Source organism: Heterodontus francisci, chromosome 39 (genome assembly GCF_036365525.1).
Source record: "Heterodontus francisci isolate sHetFra1 chromosome 39, sHetFra1.hap1, whole genome shotgun sequence".
Classification (NCBI taxonomy): Eukaryota; Metazoa; Chordata; class Chondrichthyes; order Heterodontiformes; family Heterodontidae; genus Heterodontus; species Heterodontus francisci.
The window spans coordinates 40,974,366-40,995,498 of NC_090409.1; the positions used below are offsets into that span (position 1 = coordinate 40,974,366).

Genomic DNA, 21,133 nt, shown 5'->3' on the forward strand with positions numbered 1-21,133 from the left:
TTCTCGACAACTCCGCCCCCTCCGCCCCTTTACCAATCTGCAGCAAAGCCAGTGACATGCGAGCAAAAACAAATAATCGTCGAGCATTCCACTTCAGAATCAGCCCGAACTGCCAAACCCCTGAATCGCGGAGGCAACACCAGGGGCACCCATCTCGGCTTGCTACAACCGTACGGGGCATTTTGTGAGACCGCACCTGGGGCACTGTGTACCGTTCTGGTCTCCTTACTGAACGAAGGATAGACCTGCCTCAGAGAGAGTGTAGTGAAGGTTTCCCGGGATGAGAGGGTTGTCCGATGAGGGGAGATTGAGCAGAATGGGCCGATATTCTCCGGAGTTTGGAAGAATGAGAGGTGATCTCATTGAAATGTATAAAATTCTCAGAGGGTTTGACAGGGTAGATGTTGAGAAGCTGTTTCCCCCCCATCCGGTTGAAGAGTCCTGAACTGGGTTGGGGGTGGTGGGGGGGGGGGGGGGGGGTCCCAGTCTCAGGATAAGGGGGTCGGCCATTGGGGACTGAGATGAGGAGAAATGTCTTCGCTCAGAGGGTTGTGAATCTTCGGAATTCTCGACCCCAGAGATGCTCAGTCGTTGAGTCGATTCAAGACCGAGATCGAGAGTTTTTTTTGGGCGCTGAGGGAATCGAGGCCACCTTCGTGCAGCCTTACTTAGACAGCTGATGTTGTAGCTGTCCATTAATTACTGGCCCGGTCGGACTGACGGACCCCGATTGAACGGGGTCGAATTCAGCTGTTGTTGTGTCAGCGGAACTCTCCATTGTCGACGGAGACCTTGCATTTCTCCAGCTCCGCTCACCGCCTCGGGACCCCCGAAGGCGCTTCTCAGCCAGCCAGGGACTTCTTTTCCCAGGCGCGGCCGCCGTTGTGACGTGGGGGAACGCAGCAGCCGGCCTGCGCGCACAGCAGGATCCCACAGGCAGCAATAGCGAGACTGTCCGTCTCTTTTTGGTGATGCTCATCGCCCAATTATGTGTCTCGGTGACAGCGTTCTGCCTGTTGCGCGCTCCTGCCCAGCGCCGTGGGATGTCTTAACTCTGTCGAGGGCGCCAGGTAAGTACACCTGATCGAGGTAAGGGAGGAGATGTTATAATCTCCCTAGCCTGGTGGTGAAGGATAGAACTGGAGCCAATCTTTAGGCACTTTTATAATCATCTATTTGCCACCAGACGACTCCAGTTTCAGTCTGTTCCTATTCATAGGGGCTCAAGTGAATCCCCAGTTAATGCCCGCCACCTGTATACAATTAAGCACAATTAACAAGAGTCAGAGGAACTGGCAGTGTCTGAGCTGAAGTGTTTGTGTGACAATGACAGCCTCTGAGGTTCCAACACCGTGACTGCAGAAGAACGGAAGTTCAAGGTTTAGGGAAGTGGTTTCCAGGGCCACGGATCATCTCTAGGCTCGGACAGAATCAAACTGAAGCACTGACGACAAACGCAGGACTTCAGGCTTGAGTCTCCTTACTCACCCTCGCTGGGGACCAGCGTTCTGCTGTGAGTACACACTCTTCCTTAAACCTGGCGCTATGTCTTGCTGGTAAACAATGAGCATTTCTCTCTAAGTGCTGGTGCAGTTTTTTTTTTAATCATTCATGGGATGTGGGCGTCACTGGCCAGGCCAGCATTTATTGTCCATCCCTAATTGTCCTTGAGAAGGTGGTGGTGAGCTGCCTTCTTGAACCGCTGCAGTCCATGTGGGGTAGGTACACCCACAGTGCTGTTAGGAAGGGAGTTCCAGGATTTTGACCCAGCGACAGTGAAGGAACGGCGATATAGTTCCAAGTCAGGATGCTGTGTGACTTGGAGGGGAACTTGCAGGTGGTGGTGTTCCCATGCATCTGCTGGCCTTGTTTTTCTAGTTGGTAGAGGTCACGGGTTTGGAAAGTGCTGTCTAAGGAGCCTTGGTGCATCTTGTAGATGGTACACACTGCTGTCACTGTGTGTTGGTGGTGGAGGGTGTGAATGTTTGAGGATGGGGTGCCAATCAAGCGGGCTGCTTTGTCCTGGATGGTGTCGAGCTTCTTGAGTGTTGTTGGAGCTGCACCCATCCAGGCAAGTGGAGAGTATTCCATCACACTCCTGACTTGTGCCTTGTAGATGGTGGACAGGCTTTGGGGAGTCAGGAGGTGAGTTACTCACCGCAGGATTCCCAGCCTCTGACCTGCTCTTGTAGCCACGGTATTTATGTGGATATTGGAAATCCAAAGAGACAATGCAAGCACGTGCCTGCAAACGACCCCAGTTTCAGTCTGTTCCTATTCATAGGAGCTCAGGTGAATCCCCAGTTCATGTCTGCCAGGTTGCAGAGGTTGTGGGTTTGGAACCAGGTGGTGGCATAGTGTTAAGGTCACTGGAGTAGCAGTACCGAGGCCCAGGCTATTGCCCTGGGGACACGGATTCAAATCCCACCAGGGCAGCTGGACGAATTTAAATTTCAACTAATGAATAAAAATTCTGGAATTGAAACCTAGTGTCAGTAACGGTGCTGTGAAACTCTCATCCATGGGGATTGAACAAAAACAGCTGGTTCACTAATGTCCTTTAGGGAAGGAAATCTGCTGTCCTTACCTGGTCTGGCCTACATGTGACTCCAGACCCACAGCAATGTGGTTAAATCTTAACGGGGGCCTTGGTTTAAGGTCTTGTTATTGGCAGGTGCTGCGTAACCTGCTCCTGTACCAACTTGCATTACCTCAGCTCTGTCACGTCACAGCTCGAATGGGTCGTGTCAGGGTGAGGTCCGATTGGAAAAGCAGGGATGTGAGAGAGACAGACACCTTTGCACAGGTGCAGTCCTCCAAAAACAAACTGCATTTATATAGCTGCTTTAATGCCCCAGGGTGCTTTGCACAGGAGTGTAAATCATTCAGTAATTTGACCCCGAGCCACGTCAGGAGATATTAGGGGCCGGCAACCAAAAGCTCGGTCACGGAGGTCGTTTTTTTTTAAGGAGCGTGTTAAAGGAGGAGAGAGGGAGAGAGTGGCGGAGAGGTTTAGGGAGGGAATTCCGGAGCTTAGGGCCCCCAGGCAGCTGAAGGCACGGCCGCCAATGGTGGAGCGATGGGAATCGGGGGATGGGCAAGAGGACGGAATTGGAGTAGTGCAGAGATCTCGGAGGGTTGGAGGGTTGTAGGGGCTGGAGAGTGTTACAGAGATAGGGAGGGTTGCAGGGGCTGCAGGAGGTTACAGAGATAGGGAGGGTTGTCGGGACTGGAGGAGGTTACAGAGATAGGGAGGGTTGTAGGGGCTGGAGGAGGTTACAGAGATGGGGAGGGTTGTCGGGGCTGGAGGAGGTTACAGAGATAGGGATGGGTGTAGGGGCTGGAGGAGGTTACAGAGATGGGGAGGGTTGTAGGGGCTGGAGAAGGTGACAGAGATAGGGAGGGTTGTAGGGGCTGGAGGAGGTTACAGAGATAGGGAGGGTTGTAGGGGCTGGAGGAGGTTACAGAGATAGGGAGGGTTGTAGGGGCTGGAGGAGGTTACAGAGATGGGGAGGGTTGTAGGGGCTGGAGGAGGTGACAGAGATAGGGAGGGTTGTCGGGGCTGGAGGAGGTTACAGAGATAGGGAGGGTTGTAGGGGCTGGAGGAGGTTACAGAGATAGGTAGGGTTGGAGGGGCTGGTGGAGGTTACAGAGATAGGGAGGGTTGTAGGGGCTGGAGGAGGTTATAGAGATAGGGAGGGTTGTAGGGGCTGGAGGAGGTTTCAGAGACAGGGAGGGTTGTAGGGGCTGGAGGAGGTTACAGAGATAGGGAGGGTTGTAGGGGCTGGAGGAGGTTATAGAGATAGGTAGGGTTGGAGGGGCTGGAGGAGGTTACAGAGATAGGGAGGGGCAAGGAGGCCATGGAGGGATTTAAAAACGATGATGTGAATTTTAAAATGGAGACGTTGTCGGACCTGGAGCCAGTGTCGGTCAGCGAGTAACCGACCTCTCAATACAAGTTCTCTTGAAACAAAGCAGGGTGAAAGGAATGGAAGGGTATGGTGATAGGGTGAGATGAGGAGGGGGTATAATGAGCATAAACACTGGCACGGAGCAGATGGGCCGAATGTCCGGTTTCCGAGCTGCACAATGTTGTGTAAGTTTGGAAGACAGTCCAGAACTCCCTTCGAGGTCCCGCCTACTCTCCACTGACCCTACGACAGTGCGGCACTCCCTCAGTACTGACCCTCCGATAGTGCGGCACTCCCTCAGTACTGACCCTCCGACAGTGCAGCACTCCCTCAGTACTGACCCTCCAATAGTGCAGCACTCCCTCAGTACTGACCCTCCGACAGTGCAGCACTCCCTCAGTACTGACTCTCTGACAGTGCAGCACTCCCTCAGTACTGACCCTCCGACAGTGCAGCACTCCCTCAGTACTGACCCTCCGACAGTGCAGCACTCCCTCAGTACTGACCCTCCCTCAGTGCAGCATTCCTCAGTACTGACCCTCCGACAGTGCGGCGCTCCCTCAGTACTGACCCTCCGACAGTGCAGCGCTCCCTCAGTACTGACCCTCCGACAGTGCAGCGCTCCCTCAGCACTAACCCTCCGACAGTGCGGCACTCCCTCAGCACTGACCCTCCGACAGTGCAGAACTCCCTCAGTACTGACCCTCCGACAGTGCGGCACTCCCTCACAACATGACCCTGCGAGGCCTCAGCCCCCATTTGAGGGATCGAGTCTCGAGCGTGAGGGCTCGAATCCACCGCCCTCTGACTGGAGGCGGGTGTGCTGCCTACTGTGGCCAACCTGCCGTCGCTGCAAGTTGAGGAGGGCGTCCCGGAGGGAACAGCGGCCTGGGGGGGGGGGGGGGCGGGGGTGGGGAGAGTCGGAGGAAGTGGCTCTGGCCGTTCGGGGAGCTGCCTCGCTGGGTGAACCCTGACGCGTTGTTCCTGGGCAGTCTCCAGTGTGGAACACAATTCCCAGGGTGGGATTCGGGAGTTAAACGTGCTCGGGATCATATTCTTCCTTCAACCCGACTTCTCCTTTGCAGCTTTGCTGAACAGCTGTGTCTATTGACCGTCTTCCCAATATCTGACAGTGTTGAGATTGTGCTGAAGCTGCCTGATGTGACTCTCAGTCTGTAAACCCCTCCTCGTTCTGGACTCTCCGCAGCTCCCAGGAACCGCCCTGTTTTTGTGTCAGATTGGCCTGGAGCTGAGGGGGTAGGCTAAACGTTTCCTCCGTCTCCTGACTCCTATTTCCTGACGCTTTCTGTACCTCCCGGTCCACATTCTGCTTCCCCCCCCATCAATCCCCACCCCCGCCCCCAGCTCCTCCTCCGACTCCCTCCACTTCGCCCCGTTCACTCCTCTGCTGAGGGAGCGGTGCAAGGTAACTTGCTGAGTCTCCGCCCGGGGCTGGGGCAGCTGACTGAACCCTCCCCCCCGCCCCCCACCCCACCACCTCACAACTCCTCTCCCCCCACTGCTCTCCCCCTCCCTTACTCCCCCTCCCCCACTCCCTCTCTTTCACTCCCCCTCCCCTCACTCACCCTACCCCCACTCCCTCTCCTTCACTCCCCCTCCCCCACTCCCTCTCTTTCACTCCCCCTCCCCCCACTCCTCTCCCCCCACTCCCCCTCCCTCACTCTCCCCCTCCCCCACACCCTCTCTTTCACTCCCCCTCCCCCCACTCCTCTCCCCCCACTTCCCCTCTCTCACTCCCCCCACTTCCCCTTCCTCCCACTTCCCCTCCCGACTCCCCCTCCCATCTCCCCCTCCCCCAATCCCCTCCCCCTTCCATCTCACCCTCCCTCACTTCCCGTCCCCTCCCTCTCCCCCACCCCCACTCCCATTCCCCAACTCCCCCTCCCCACTCCCCCTCCCCACTCCCCCTCCCCTCTCCCCCTCCCCTCTCCCCCTCCCCAATCCCCCTCCCAAATCCCCCTCCCCTCTCCCCCTCCCCCCCTCCCCTCTCCCCCCCTCCCCTCCCCCTCCCCTCTCCCCCTCCCCCCTCTCCGACCCCACTCTCCGCTCACCACTCTCCGCTCCCCACTCTCCCTCCCCACTCCTCCTCCCCTCTCTCCCTCTCCACTCCTCCGCTCCTCTCCCCCTCCCCACTCCTCCTCCCCTCTCCCCCTCTCCATTCCCCTCCCCCGCCCACTCCCCTCCGTACTCCCCCTCCACACTCCCCCTCCCCAGCCCCTCGTCACTCCCCCTCTCCTCCCCCTCCCTTCTGCCTTCTTCCCTCTCTTCCTCCTCCACTAGCCCCTCGCTGGCCTTCTCCTCCCCTTCCCTCGTCACTCCCCCTTCCCCCTCCCTCACACATTTCCCCCTCCGTACTGCCTCCCATTCCAGCTCCCGCACATTCTCTCTAGTCCCCTCCTGCTCTGTGTGTGTGTTATCTCTCTCTCTAATCTCTCTGTGCAGCTGCAGGAAAAGGCTGCACTGACAGGATATTCGGTGAAAGTGAAGATTACGTGCTGTAAGGCCTAGAGACATTGTTATCCACCCATGGACAGAGTGGTTCAGTAGGTTGTGGGAGGCAGATACATGCACAGACTTGCTCAGGACTTGCTTGTACAAAGTTTCCTGGTGATTTGTCCTGTTTTGCAGAGTTTCCCAGCTCCTCGCCATAGAGACTGCTCTCCATTCCTCGAGATTATCCCAGGCATTTCCAGGCTGGAGAGAGAGCACAGGAAACCATGTGGCCCAGGTAACTGCTCCCCTTACTGTCCCTGTACCTGTGACTACAGACATTATACCAGTGAGTGTTACAGGATGGTGAGTGCGTGTGAGTGAGAGTCATAGAGTTATACAGCACAGAAACAGGCCCTTCGGCCCATCGTGTCTGTGCCAGCCGTCAAGCACCTATCTATTCTACTCCCATTTTCCGGCACTTGGCCCCTAGCCTTGTATGCTACGGCGTTTCAAGTGCTCATCTAAATACTTCTTAAATGTTATGAGGGTTCCTGCCTCGACCACCCCTTCAGGCAGAGCGTTCCAGATTCCAACCACCCTCTGGGTGAAAAAATGTTTCCTCAAATGCCCTCTAAACCGTCTGCCCCTTACCCTAAATCTATGCCCCCTGGTTGTGACCCCTCTGCTAAGGGAAAAAGTTTCTTCCTATCGAACCGATCAATGCCCCTCATAATTTTGTATACCTCAATCAGGTCCCCCCTCAGCCTTCTCTGCTCTAAGGAAAACAACCCTAGCCTTTCCAGACTCTCTTCATAGCTGAAATGCTCCAGTCCAGGCAACATCCTGGTGAATCTCCTCTGCACCCTCTCCAGTGCAATCACATCCTTCCTATAGTGTGGTGACCAGAACTGGACACAGTACTCCAGCTGTGGCCTAACTAGTGTTTTATACAGTGTGTTTGTGTGCTTTGCAGCACTCAGTCAGTGAGTTCAGTGTTACAGGATGGTGAGTGTGTGAGTGAGTGAGTGAGTGTGTGTGTGTTTTGCTGCACTCAGTCAGTGAGTTCAGTGTTACAGGATGGTGAGTGAGTGTGTGTGTGAGTGAGTGTGTGTGTTTTGCTGCACTCAGTCAGTGAGTTCAGTGTTACAGGATGGTGAGTGTGTGAGTGAGTGAGTGAGTGTGTGTGTGTTTTGCTGCACTCAGTCAGTGAGTTCAGTGTTACAAGGATGGTGAGTGTGTGAGTGAGTGAGTGAGTGAGTGTGTGTGTTTTGCTGCACTCAGTCAGTGAGTTCAGTGTTACAGGATGGTGAGTGAGTGAGTGAGTGTGTGTGTGTGTGTGTTTTGCTGCACTCAGTCAGTGAGTTCAGTGTTACAGGATGGTGAGTGTGTGAGTGAGTGAGTGAGTGTGTGTGTTTTGCTGCACTCAGTCAGTGAGTTCAGTGTTACAGGATGGTGAGTGAGTGAGTGTGTGTGTGTGTGTTTTGCTGCACTCAGTCAGTGAGTTCAGTGTTACAGGATGGTGAGTGTGTGAGTGAGTGAGTGAGTGTGTGTGTTTTGCTGCACTCAGTCAGTGAGTTCAGTGTTACAGGATGGTGAGTGAGTGAGTGAGTGTGTGTGTGTGTGTGTTTTGCTGCACTCAGTCAGTGAGTTCAGTGTTACAGGATGGTGAGTGTGTGAGTGAGTGAGTGAGTGTGTGTGTGTGTTTTGCTGCACTCAGTCAGTGAGTTCAGTGTTACAGGATGGTGAGTGTGTGAGTGAGTGAGTGAGTGTGTGTGTGTGTTTTGCTGCACTCAGTCAGTGAGTTCAGTGTTACAGGATGGTGAGTGAGTGTGTGTGTGAGTGAGTGTGTGTGTTTTGCTGCACTCAGTCAGTGAGTTCAGTGTTACAGGATGGTGAGTGAGTGTGTGTGTGAGTGAGTGTGTGTGTTTTGCTGCACTCAGTCAGTGAGTTCAGTGTTACAGGATGCTGAGTGTGTGAGTGACTGAGTGAGTGAGTGAGTGTGTGTTTTGCTGCACTCAGTCAGTGAGTTCAGTGTTACAGGATGGTGAGTGAGTGAGTGAGTGAGTGTGTGTGTGTGTGTTTTGCTGCACTCAGTCAGTGAGTTCAGTGTTACAGGATGGTGAGTGTGTGAGTGAGTGTGAGTGAGTGTGTGTTTTGCTGCACTCAGTCAGTGAGTTCAGTGTTACAGGATGCTGAGTGTGTGAGTGAGTGAGTGAGTGAGTGAGTGTGTGTTTTGCTGCACTCAGTCAGTGAGTTCAGTGTTACAGGATGGTGAGTGAGTGAGTGAGTGAGTGTGTGTGTGTGTGTTTTGCTGCACACAGTCAGTGAGTTCAGTGTTACAGGATGGTGAGTGTGTGAGTGAGTGAGTGTGTGTGTTTTGCTGCACTCAGTCAGTGAGTTCAGTGTTACAGGATGGTGAGTGTGTGATAGAGTGAGTGTGTGTGTGTGTGTTTTGCTCCACTCAGTCAGTGAGTTCAGTGTTACAGGATGGTGAGTGTGTGAGTGAGTGAGTGAGTGAGTGTGTGTGTGTGTTTTGCTGCACTCAGTCAGTGAGTTCAGTGTTACAGGATGGTGAGTGTGTGAGTGAGTGAGTGAGTGTGTGTGTGTGTTTTGCTGCACTCAGTCAGTGAGTTCAGTGTTACAGGATGGTGAGTGAGTGTGTGTGTGAGTGAGTGTGTGTGTTTTGCTGCACTCAGTCAGTGAGTTCAGTGTTACAGGATGGTGAGTGTGTGAGTGAGTGAGTATGTGTGTGTGTGTTTTGCTGCACTCAGTCAGTGAGTTCAGTGTTACAGGATGCTGAGTGTGTGAGTGAGTGAGTGAGTGAGTGAGTGTGTGTTTTGCTGCACTCAGTCAGTGAGTTCAGTGTTACAGGATGGTGAGTGTGTGAGTGAGTGTGAGTGAGTGTGTTTTGCTGCACTCAGTCAGTGAGTTCAGTGTTACAGGATGGTGAGTGTGTGAGTGAGTGTGAGTGAGTGTGTGTTTTGCTGCACTCAGTCAGTGAGTTCAGTGTTACAGGATGCTGAGTGTGTGAGTGAGTGAGTGAGTGAGTGAGTGTGTGTTTTGCTGCACTCAGTCAGTGAGTTCAGTGTTACAGGATGGTGAGTGTGTGAGTGAGTGTGAGTGAGTGTGTGTTTTGCTGCACTCAGTCAGTGAGTTCAGTGTTACAGGATGCTGAGTGTGTGAGTGAGTGAGTGAGTGAGTGAGTGTGTGTTTTGCTGCACTCAGTCAGTGAGTTCAGTGTTACAGGATGGTGAGTGAGTGAGTGTGTGTGTGTGTGTTTTGCTGCACACAGTCAGTGAGTTCAGTGTTACAGGATGGTGAGTGTGTGAGTGAGTGAGTGTGTGTGTTTTGCTGCACTCAGTCAGTGAGTTCAGTGTTACAGGATGGTGAGTGTGTGAGTGAGTGAGTGTGTGTGTGTGTGTTTTGCTGCACTCAGTCAGTGAGTTCAGTGTTACAGGATGGTGAGTGTGTGATAGAGTGAGTGTGTGTGTGTGTGTTTTGCTCCACTCAGTCAGTGAGTTCAGTGTTACAGGATGGTGAGTGTGTGAGTGAGTGTGAGTGAGTGTGTGTTTTGCTGCACTCAGTCAGTGAGTTCAGTGTTACAGGATGCTGAGTGTGTGAGTGAGTGAGTGTGAGTGTGTGTGTGTTTTGCTGCACTCAGTCAGTGAGCTCAGTGTTACGGGTTGCTGACAGTCGCTAAGTTCAGTGTTATAGAATGACAACACTCCCACGTGGTGTCCGAGATTTTGTTTGGCTCCTTCTGGCAGGAGATGTGTGTGTGTGTTTCTCGTCTGTGTTAAGAACTCCCAAATTCGGCCCATCCCTGGGACTGGTTCTGTGCAGGAATGCAATCTTTCATTTGGATACATTCCACAAAGCTTTCACTGTAAACTCCGCTGTTCGAACAGATCCAGAGAGAATCATTGACCCGCAGAATCACAGCCCAGGAGAACGTCGTTCGGCCCATCGCCCCTGTGCCTCTGCTCTTTGAAAGATCTATCCAATTAGTCCCCAATCTCCCCCCCCTGCTCTTTCCCCCATCTCCCTGCAAATTTTTCCCCTTCCAGTATTTCTCCAATTCCCCCCTTTTGAAAGTTACTATTGAATCTGCTTCCACCGCCCTTTCAGGCAGCGCGTTCCAGATCACAACAACTCACTGCGTCAAAAACATTCTCCTCCTCTCCCCCCCTCTGGTTCTTTTACCGATTTTAAGGTTCTGCCCCCTTGTTCTGGACTCCCCCTCCCCCACCAGAGGAAATAGTTTCTCTCTATCGGACGTATCGAATCCTTTAATCGTCTTAAACCCCCTCGATTCGATCACCCCCTTAATCTTCCACACTCGAGGTGATGCAAGCCCAGTCTGTGCAACCCGTCCTCGCGATTTAACCCTTTCAGCCCCGGGGTCATTCTGGTGAATCTGCACTGCACCCCGCCCCCGAGGACAGTATATCCTTCCTGAGGGGCAGGGGGCACAGAACTGAACACAGTGACTGCAGACGGGGTCTGAGCAGAGCTTTATATATCACTGAAGCATGACTTTCACCTGTTTATATTCCAGCCTCATTGTGTTAACAATCGAACGTTTGCCTGTGTTAAGGGCTCATGTCTCTAGCCTGGGTCTCGACCCTACAACCCCGTGCGTCTGAGGCAGGAGTACGACCTGCTGACTGGCGGGCAAGTCGGAGGTTTGGTACGAATTATGCTCGGGGCAAAGCTCTATTTAAACCAGGAACATGTTACAACTGGTGACGACTGAAAATGCGCAATCTTGTTTCCAAATCGTTTCATGGCCTGATTTTCCTCGGCTCTGCAGTTCCCTCCCTAAAACCTCCACGCCTCACTCTCCTGTAATGGTAAATGTTTGTTTATGTTCCCACTGCAGGTACGGAAAACAAGTAGGAAGGGTAAGGGAGGGGGTTGCAAGAGGATTGGATTACGAGGATGAGGGAGTCTCGCTGCAGTTAGACAGGGGCTTTAGTGAGACCACATCTGGAGCACAGTGCACAATTCTGGTCTCCTTGCTTAATGACGGATAGACTTGCCTTGGATGGGGCGCAACTGCGGTTCGCTAGACCAGTTCCTGGGATGAGAGGGTTGTCCGATGAGGAGAGATTGAGCAGAATGGGTCGAGGGGAGATGACAGGAGTATTGTGTCCTGATCGGGCCACCGCAATTGAGAAAGGATGCGAGGGTCCTTGAGAGGGTGCAGAGGAGATTGAGCAGGATGGTTCCGGGGATAGGGGAATTTAGTTACAAAGGTTAGATTGGAAAAGCTGGGGTTGTTTTCCTTGGAGTAAAGGAGATTGAGTGGAGATTTGATAGAGGTGGACAAGAGTGAGACAGGTTTGGATAAGGTCGACAAAGGTAAGCTGTTTGCATTAGTTGATGGGGCGAGGACTGGGGGGAGACAGATTTAAGGGTTTGGGCAGGAGAAACGGCGGGGGGAAAGTGAGGAAGAAATTGTTTACACAGCGAGTGGTAATGAGCTGGAAATCACTGCCTACGAAGGATGGTGGATGAATGATTTCAAAAGGGAATTGAATGGGCGCTCGAGAGGAATAAACTTACAGGGGTACGGGGAGTGGGACTGACTGGATTGCACTACGGAAAGCTGGCACAGACTGGATGGGACGAATGGCCTCCCCCCTGCCCCCCGCTCCCTTTACATATCTTCCTATCTTCTTATGTTTTACAGACAGATAGCGAAACTGACCTCCCGAGGGTTTGCCAGTCTGGTGTTACTTACCGCCCACAAAGTGCTGTGCTTTCTCCCGAACTTGGGTGGTGAGAGTATCACCCACTCCAAGATCAGCAAGATGGCGGCTCTGCGTATCACTCTCAAAGTGTTCCAGGGAATTCCCAGCCCCGATGGTAAAGTGCTTCCCGCAGACGCCTTCCAGCCAGAGGTAAGGTCACGGCCCATTCAGCCAGAATCCGGGCGAAACCAGAGAGGGTGCGGAGGGAGATTTACCGGAATGGTCCCGGGGATGAGGGACTTCAGTCAATGTGGAGAGACTGGGAGAAGCTGGGATTGTTCTCCTTAGAGCAGAGAAGGTCAAGGGGGGAGATTTAATCGAGGCGTTCAAAATCATGAGGGGTTTTCGATGGAGTAAATGAGGAGAAACTGTTCCCAGTGGCAGGAGGGTCGGTAACCAGAGGGACACAGATTGAGGATAATCGGGAAAGGAACCAGAGGAGCAGAACTGTGCACAGTGCTCCGCGTGTGGTCTCACCAAGGGATATGGAGACTGGAACTGTGCACAGTGCTCCGCGTGTGGTCTAACCAAGGTATATGGAGACTGGAACTGTGCACAGTGCTCCGAGTGTGGTCTAACCGAGGGATATGGAGACCAGAACTGTGCACAGTGCTCCGAGTGTGGTCTAACCGAGGAATATGGAGACCGGAACTGTGCACAGTGCCCCGAGTGTGGTGTAAAAGAGGGATATGGAGACCGGACCGGTGCACAGTGCTCCAAGTGTGGTCTAACCGAGGGATATGGAGACCGAAACAGTGCACAGTGCTCCAGGTGTGGTCTAACCAAGGTGTATGGAGACCAGAACTGTGCACAGTGCTCCGAGTGTGGTCTAACCAAGGTGTATGGAGACCGGAACTGTGCACAGTGCTCCGCGTGTGGTCTAAAAGAGGGATATGGAGACCGAAACAGTGCACAGTGCTCCAGGTGTGGTCTAACCAAGGTGTATGGAGACCAGAACTGTGCACAGTGCTCCGAGTGTGGTCTAACCAAGGTGTATGGAGACCGGAACTGTGCACAGTGCTCCGCGTGTGGTCTAAAAGAGGGATATGGAGACCGAAACAGTGCACAGTGCTCCAGGTGTGGTCTAACCAAGGTGTATGGAGACCAGAACTGTGCACAGTGCTCCGAGTGTGGTCTAACCAAGGTGTATGGAGACCGGAACTGTGCACAGTGCTCCCAGTGTGGTCTAACCAAGGTATATGGAGACCGGAACTGTGCACAGTGCTCCCAGTGTGGTCTAACCAAGGTATATGGAGACCGGAACTGTGCACAGTGCTCCGAGTGTGGTGTAACCGAGGGATATGGAGACCGGAACTGTGCACAGTGCTCCGAGTATGGTCTAACCGAGGGATATGGAGATCGGAACTGTGCACAGTGCTCCAAGTGTGATCTAACCAAGGGATATGGAGACCGGAACTGTGCACAGTGCTCAGAGTGTGGTGTAACCGAGGGATATGGAGACCGGAACTGTGCACAGTGCTCCGAGTGTGGTCTAACCAAGGTATATGGAGACCGGAACTGTGCACAGTGCTCCGACTGTGGTCTAACCCAGGTGTATGGAGACCGGAACTGTGCACAGTGCTCCGAGTGTAGTCTAACCAAGGTATATGGAGACCGGAACTGTACACAGTGCTCCGAGTGTGGTCTAACCAAGGTGTATGGAGACCGGAACTGTGCACAGTGCTCAGAGTGTGGTCTAACCAAGGTGTATGGAGACCGGAACTGTGCACAGTGCTCCGAGTGTGGTCTAACCAAGGTATATGGAGACCGGAACTGTGCACAGTGCTCCGACTGTGGTCTAACCCAGGTGTATGGAGACCGGAACTGTGCACAGTGCTCCGAGTGTAGTCTAACCAAGGTATCTGGAGACCGGAACTGTGCACAGTGCTCCCAGTGTGGTCCAACCGAGGGATATGGAGACCGGAACTGTGCACAGTGCTCCGAGTGTGGTCTAACCGAGGTATATGGAGACCGGAACTGTGCACAGTGCTCCGAGTGTGGTCTAACCGAGGTATATAGAGACTGCAACTGTGCACAGTGCTCCAAGTGTGGTCGAACCAAGGTATATGGAGACTGGAACTGTGCACAGTGCTCCGAGTGTGGTTGAACCAAGGTATATGGAGACTGGAACTGTGCACAGTGCTCCGAGTGTGGTCTAACCAAGGTATATGGAGACTGGAACTGTGCACAGTGCTCCAGGTGTCGTCTGACCAAGGTATATGGAGACTGGAACTGTGCACAGTGCTCCGAGTGTGGTCTAACCGAGGATATGGAGACTGGAACTGTGCACAGTGCTCCGAGTGTGGTCTAACCGAGGTATATGGAGACTGGAACTGTGCACATTGCTCCGAGTGTGGTCTAACCAAGGTATATGGGGACCGGAACTGTGCACTGTGCTCCGAGTGTTGTCTAACCAAGGTATATGGAGACTGGAACTGTGCACAGTGCTCCAGGTGCCGTCTGACCAATGTTCGAAACAGGTTTTCGGCCCCGCATAGTTCTCCTCCGCGCACTCTGAGTTACTGAACCCCGCCTTGCGGCAGTGTGCAGGGTCTGCCGGCGCTCCAGACGGCTCCACTACCCTTCCCAATGTTCATCCTGCCCTCACTCACTCCATTTTTTTGCTTCCTCAGGGGCGCAATCTCACTGCGGAGAAACTCTTTGAGGCATATTACGGGATGGATGTGTCGGTCTCCCGTTTTAAACAGGCATTGTCCATTATTACGTTCAGTAACACAAAGGTTGATTTCCAATACGTATTTGAGGAGAAACGTCACTTTGATTCCGAGACCCTGCTGGAGGCTAAGGAGGTCCTGCTGAGCTTGAAGGCGAGCGTGATACAAAATATCCTGCAAGGAATGTATACTAGAGCCTTGAAAAATCTGGGGACAATGTTACACACTCTGCAGGTGAGTCTCACTGCACTGTCGGAGGGTCAGTACTGAGGGAGCGCTGCACTGTCGGAGGGTCAGTACTGAGGGAGTGCTGCAATGTCGGAGGGTCAGTACTGAGGGAGTGCTGCACTGTCGGAGGGTCAGTACTGAGGGAGTGCTGCACTGTCGGAGGGTCAGTACTGAGGGAGTGTCGGAGGGTCAGTACTGAGGGAGTGCCGCACTGTCAGAGGGCCAGTACTGAGGGAGTGTTGCACTGTCGGAGCGTCAGTACTGAGGGAGTGTTGCACTGTCAGAGGGTCAGTACTGAGGGAGTGTTGCACTGTCGGAGCGTCAGTACTGAGGGAGTGTTGCACTGTCAGAGGGTCAGTACTGAGGGAGCGCCGCACTGTCGGAGGGTCAGTACTGAGGGAGTGCCGCACAGTGCAGGGAGTGCAGATAGTCTCAGTCATCTCATTATCAAAAAGGAGGAGGTGTTGGGTGTCTTGCAAAGCATTAAGTTAGATAAGTCCCCAGGGCCTGATGGGATCTACCCTAGAATACTGAGGGATGCAAGGGAGGAAATTGCTGGGACCTTGACAGAAATCTTTGCATCCTCATTGGCTACAGGTGAGGTCCCAGAGGACTGGAGAATAGCCAATGTTGTTCCTTTGTTTAAGAAGGGTAGCAAGGATAATCCAGGAAATTATAGGCCGGTGAGCCTTACGTCAGTGGTAGGGAAACTATTAGAGAGGATTCTTCGGGACAGGATTTACTCCCATTTGGAAACAAACAAACTTATTAGCGAGAGGCAGCATGGTTTTGTGAAGGGGAGGTCGTGTCTTACTAATTTGATTGAGTTTTTTGAGGAAGTGACGAAGATGATTGATGAGGGAAGGGCGGTGGATGTTGTCTATATGGACTTTAGTAAAGCCTTTGACAAGGTCCCTCATGGCAGACTGGTACAAAAGGTGAAGTCACACTGGATCAGAGGTGAGCTGGCAAGATGGATGCAGAACTGGCTCGGTCATAGAAGACAGAGGGTATCAGTGGAAGGGTGCTTTTCTGAATGGAGGGATGTGACTAGTGGTGTTCCGCAGGGATCAGTGCTGGGACCTTTGCTGTTTGTAGTATATATAAATGATTTGGAGGAAAATGTAGCTGGTCTGATGAGTAAGTTTGCGGACGACACAAAGGTTGGTGGAGTTGCGGATAAAGATGAGGATTGTCAGAGGATACAGCAGGATATAGATCGGTTGGAGACTTGGGCGGAGAAATGGCAGATGGAGTTTAATCCGGACAAATGTGAGGTAATGCATTTTGGAAGGTCTAATACAGGTGGGAGGTATACAGTAAATGGCAGAACCCTTAGGAGTATTGACAGGCAGAGAGATCTGGGCGTACAGGTCCACAGGTCACTGAAAGTGGCAACGCAGGTGGATAAGGTAGTCAAGAAGGCATATGGCATGCTTGCCTTCATCGGTCAGGGCATAGAGTATAAAAATTGGCAAGTCATGTTGCAGCTGTACAGAACCTTAGTTAGGCCACACTTGGAATATTGCGTGCAATTCTGGTCGCCACACTACCAGAAGGACATGGAGGCATTGGAGAGGGTACAGAGGAGGTTTACCAGGATGTTGCCTGGTCTGGAGGGCATTAGCTATGAGGAGAGGTTGGATAAACTCGGATTGTTTTCACTGGAACGACGGAGGTGGAGGGGCGACATGATAGATGTTTACAAAGTTATGAGCGGCATGGACAGAGTGGATAGTCAGAAGCTTTTTCCCAGGGTGGAAGAGTCAGTTACTAGGGGACATAGGTTTAAGGTGCGAGGGGCAAAGTTTAGAGGGGATGTGCGAGGCAAGTTCGTTACACAGAGGGTGGTGAGTGCCTGGAACTTGCTGCTGGGGGAGGTGGTGGAAGCAGATACGATAGCGACGTTTGAGAGGCATGTTGACAAATACATGAATAGGATGGGAATAGAGGGATACGGTCCCCGGAAGTGCAGAAGGTTTTAGTTTAGGCAGGCATCAAGATCGGCGCAGGCTTGGAGGGCCGAATGGCCTGTTCCTGTGCTCTACTGTTCTTTGCTCTTGAGGCGTGACGCTCTGAGATGTGACGCTCTTGAGGCGCGACGCTCTGTCCGCGGATCGCGAATAACCGAGACAAACTTTGACTGAGACACTTTAACTCCCTCAGGATTTTTACAGCCACAGTAACTGGATTGAGCTCGGTTACCGAATCCCCCACAGTAACCTGATCAAACCTGGAGCGACAATCGGAACAATCGCAGGTGAGGCAGATCGAAACACGGCAGGTGTTAGGTTTGGAAAGAGACAAGAGCCATCTTTGAGGCCGGCAAGGTGTGGGTGCCGATGGCGACTCTGGGATTGTGACCAGGAGAAAAGGGAACAACAACAAAATTGTGCATTTATATAGCACCTTAAATGCGGCAACGCCTCCCACGATGCTTCACAGAAGCGATTATCAAACAAAATTTCATCCCAGGTCACCTATTAGGGACCGGTGTCCAAAAGCTCGGACAAAGAGGTCGGTTTTTAAGGAGCGTCGAAAAGGAGGAGAGAGAGAGAGAGAGAGGCGGAGAGGTTTAGGGAGGGAATTCCAGAGCTTAGGGCCCCCAGGCAGCTGAAGGCACGGCCACCAATGGTGGAGCGATGGGAATCGGGGGATGGGTGAGAGGCCGGAATTGGAGGGAGCGCAGAGATCTCGGAGGGTTGTAGGGGCTGGAGGAGGTTAGAGAGATAGGGAGGGTTGTAGGGGGCTGGAGGAGGTTACAGAGATAGGGAGGGTTGTAGGGGCTGGAGGAGGTTAGAGAGATAGGGAGGGTTGTAGGGGCTGGAGGAGGTTACAGAGATAGGGAGGGTTGTAGGGGCTGGAGGAGGTTACAGCGATAGGGAGGGTTGTAGGGGCTGGAGGAGGTTACAGAGATAGGGAGGGTTGTCGGGGCTGGAGGAGGTTACAGAGATAGGGAGAGTTGTCAGGGCTGGAGGAGGTTACAGAGATAGGGAGAGTTGTCAGGGCTGGAGGAGGTAACAGAGATAGGGAGGGTTGGAGGGGCTGGAGGAGGTTACAGAGATAGGGAGGGTTTGTCGGGGTTGGAGGAGGTTACAGAGATGGGGAGGGTTGTCGGGGTTGGAAGAGGTTACAGAGATCGGGAGGGTTGTCGGGGCTGGAGGAGGTTACAGAGATGGGGAGGGTTGTCGGGGCTGGAGGAGGTTACAGAGATAGGGTGGGTTGTCGGGGCTGGAGGAGGTTACAGAGATGGGGAGGGTTGTCAGGGCTGGAGGAGGTTACAGAGATAGGGAGGGTTGTAGGGGCTGGAGGAGGTTACAGAGATAGGGAGGATTTGTCGGGGTTGGAGGAGGTGACAGAGATGGGGAGGGTTGTCGGGGCTGGAGGAGGTTCCAGAGATCGGGAGGGTTGTCGGGGCTGGAGGAGGTTACAGAGATGGGGAGGGTTATCGGGGCTGGAGGAGGTTACAGAGATAGGGAGGGTTGTCGGGGCTGGAGGAGGTTACAGAGATGGGGAGGGTTGTCAGGGCTGGAGGAGGTTACAGAGATCGGGAGGGTTGTCGGGGCTGGAGGAGGTTACAGAGATGGGGAGGGTTGTCGGGGCTGGAGGAGGTTACAGAGATAGGGAGGGTTGTCGGGGCTGGAGGAGGTTACAGAGATGGGGAGGGTTGTCGGGGCTGGAGGAGGTTACAGAGATAGGGAGGGTTGTCGGGGCTGGAGGAGGTTACAGAGATGGGGAGGGTTGTCGGGGCTGGAGGAGGTTACAGAGATGGGGAGGGTTGTCGGGGCTGGAGGAGGTTACAGAGATGGGGAGGGTTGTCGGGGCTGGAGGAGGTTCCAGAGATGGGGAGGTGGAGTGAGGCCTTGGAGGGATTTGAAAACGAGGATGAGAATTTGAAGATGGAGGTGTTACCGGACCGGGAGCCAGTGTAGGTCAGCGAGTGAAGGGGTGACGGGTGAACGCGACTCGGTGCGAGTTCGGACAAGGGGGAGTGAGGAGGGAGGCAAAGGTGAGAGGGAGATTGCAGCCCATGTGATGGGCAGTCAGGAGGCTGAAATATCAGCAACACTGACCTCTTAATTCATCATATTCACAGAAAAGACACAAAGGACCTGCACTGAGTGTTCCTCCAGCCGATCTTGCAACGATAAGATACTGGAAAACATCATTCAGGAGAAGATCCTAACCACCGGATACTTTGGGCTCAACCCACACAGTAAACCCAAAGGTAAATGAAGCAACACTGTGGGAGAGAATGGCAGTGAATACAATCTGGTACAATGGGCTGTACAGTGGGGGAATATATCAGAGTGGCTTTAGGAAAATTTCCCCTCACCCTGGAGGACAGCAATCAAACAACAGTGAAACATTTTACAGCACTGTGTACAGTTCCAGACTCCATATACCTCGGTAAGACCACACTTGGAGCACTGTGTACAGTTCCAGACTCCATATACCTCGGTTAGACCACACTCGGAGCACTGTGCACAGTTCCAGACTCCATATACCTCGGTAAGACCACACTCGGAGCACTGTGCACAGTTCCAGACTCCATATACCTCGGTTAGACCACACTTGGAGCACTGTGCACAGTTCCAGACTCCATATACCTCGGTAAGACCACACTCGGAGCACTGTGCACAGTTCCAGACTCCATATACCTCGGTTAGACCACACTCGGAGCACTGTGCACAGTTCCAGACTCCATATACCTTGGTGAGACCACACTCGGAGCACTGTGTACAGTTCCAGACTCCATATACCTCGGTTAGACCACACTCGGAGCACTGTGCACAGTTCCAGACTCCATATACCTCGGTAAGACCACACTCGGAGCACTGTGCACAGTTCCAGACTCCATATACCTCGGTAAGACCACACTCGGAGCACTGTGCACAGTTCCAGACTCCATATACCTTGGTTAGACCACACTCGGAGCACTGTGCACAGTTCCAGACTCCATATACCTTGGTAAGACCACACTCGGAGCACTGTGCACAGTTCCAGACTCCATATACCTTAGTTAGACCACACTCGGAGCACTGTGTACAGTTCCAGACTCCATATACCTCGGTTAGACCACACTCGGAGCACTGTGTACAGTTCCAGACTCCATATACCTCGGTTAGACCACACTCGGAGCACTGTGCACAGTTCCAGACTCCATATACCTCGGTTAGACCACACTCGGAGCACTGTGCACAGTTCCAGACTCCATATACCTCGGTGAGACCACACTGGGAGCACTGTGCACAGTTCCAGACTCCATATACCTTGGTAAGACCACACTCGGAGCACTGTGCACAGTTCCAGTCTCCATATACCTCAGTTAGACCACACTCGGAGCACTGTGCACAGTTCCAGTCTCCATAAACCTCGGTTTAACCACACTTGGAGCACTGTGCACTGTTCCAGACTCCATATACCTTGGTTAGACCACACTCGGAGCACTGTGCACTGTTCCAGACTCCATATACCTTGGTTTGACCACACTCGGAGCACTGTGCACAGTTCCAGTCTCCATATACCTCGGTTAGACCACACTCGGAGCACTGTGCACAGTTCCAGACTCCATATACCTCGGTTAGACCACACTCGGAGCACTGTGCACAGTTCCAGACTCCATATACCTCGGTTTGACCACACTTGGAGCACTGTGCACAGTTCCAGACTCCATATACCTCAGTTAGACCACACTCGGAGCACTGTGCACAGTTCCAGACTCCATATACCTCAGTTAGACCACACTCGGAGCACTGTGCACAGTTCTGGTCTCCATATACCTTGGTTAGACCACACTCGGAGAACTGTGCACAGTTCCAGACTCCATATACCTCGGTTAGACGACACTCGGAGCACTGTGCACAGTTCCAGTCTCCATATACCTTGGTTGGACCACACTCGGAGCACTGTGCACAGTTCCAGTCTCCATACACCTTGGTTAGACCACACTCGGAGCACTGTGCACAGTTCCAGTCTCCATATAACTTGGTTAGACCACACTTGGAGCACTGTGCACAGTTCCGGTCTCCATATACCTTGGTTAGACCACACTGGGAGCACTGTCGCACAGTTCCGGTCTCTATATACCTTGGTTAGACCACACTGG

The 21,133-nt window shown here is 53.0% G+C and overlaps 1 protein-coding gene across 5 annotated transcripts in view; it reads left to right on the forward strand.

Moving 5' to 3' along the window:
- Nucleotides 1-70: 70 nt before the first annotated feature.
- LOC137352781 (von Willebrand factor A domain-containing protein 7-like) overlaps nucleotides 71-21,133 on the forward strand; it is a 74,224-nt gene continuing 53,161 nt past the window's right edge. The window contains exons 1-7 of one of the 5 annotated variants that reach the window (XM_068018597.1): nucleotides 71-353; nucleotides 1,334-1,513; nucleotides 6,561-6,660; nucleotides 12,061-12,271; nucleotides 14,755-15,030; nucleotides 17,191-17,284; nucleotides 19,121-19,252. In XM_068018597.1, coding sequence (XP_067874698.1) covers nucleotides 6,650-6,660; nucleotides 12,061-12,271; nucleotides 14,755-15,030; nucleotides 17,191-17,284; nucleotides 19,121-19,252 — 724 coding nt within the window. In that variant the 5' untranslated portion in view covers nucleotides 71-353; nucleotides 1,334-1,513; nucleotides 6,561-6,649. Of the gene's footprint in view, nucleotides 354-506; nucleotides 1,514-6,560; nucleotides 6,661-10,923; nucleotides 11,219-12,060; nucleotides 12,272-14,754; nucleotides 15,031-17,190; nucleotides 17,285-19,120; nucleotides 19,253-21,133 lie in introns of those variants that run through there. The other 4 variants (XM_068018599.1, XM_068018598.1, XM_068018600.1 and 1 more) reach the window with 4 other exon arrangements.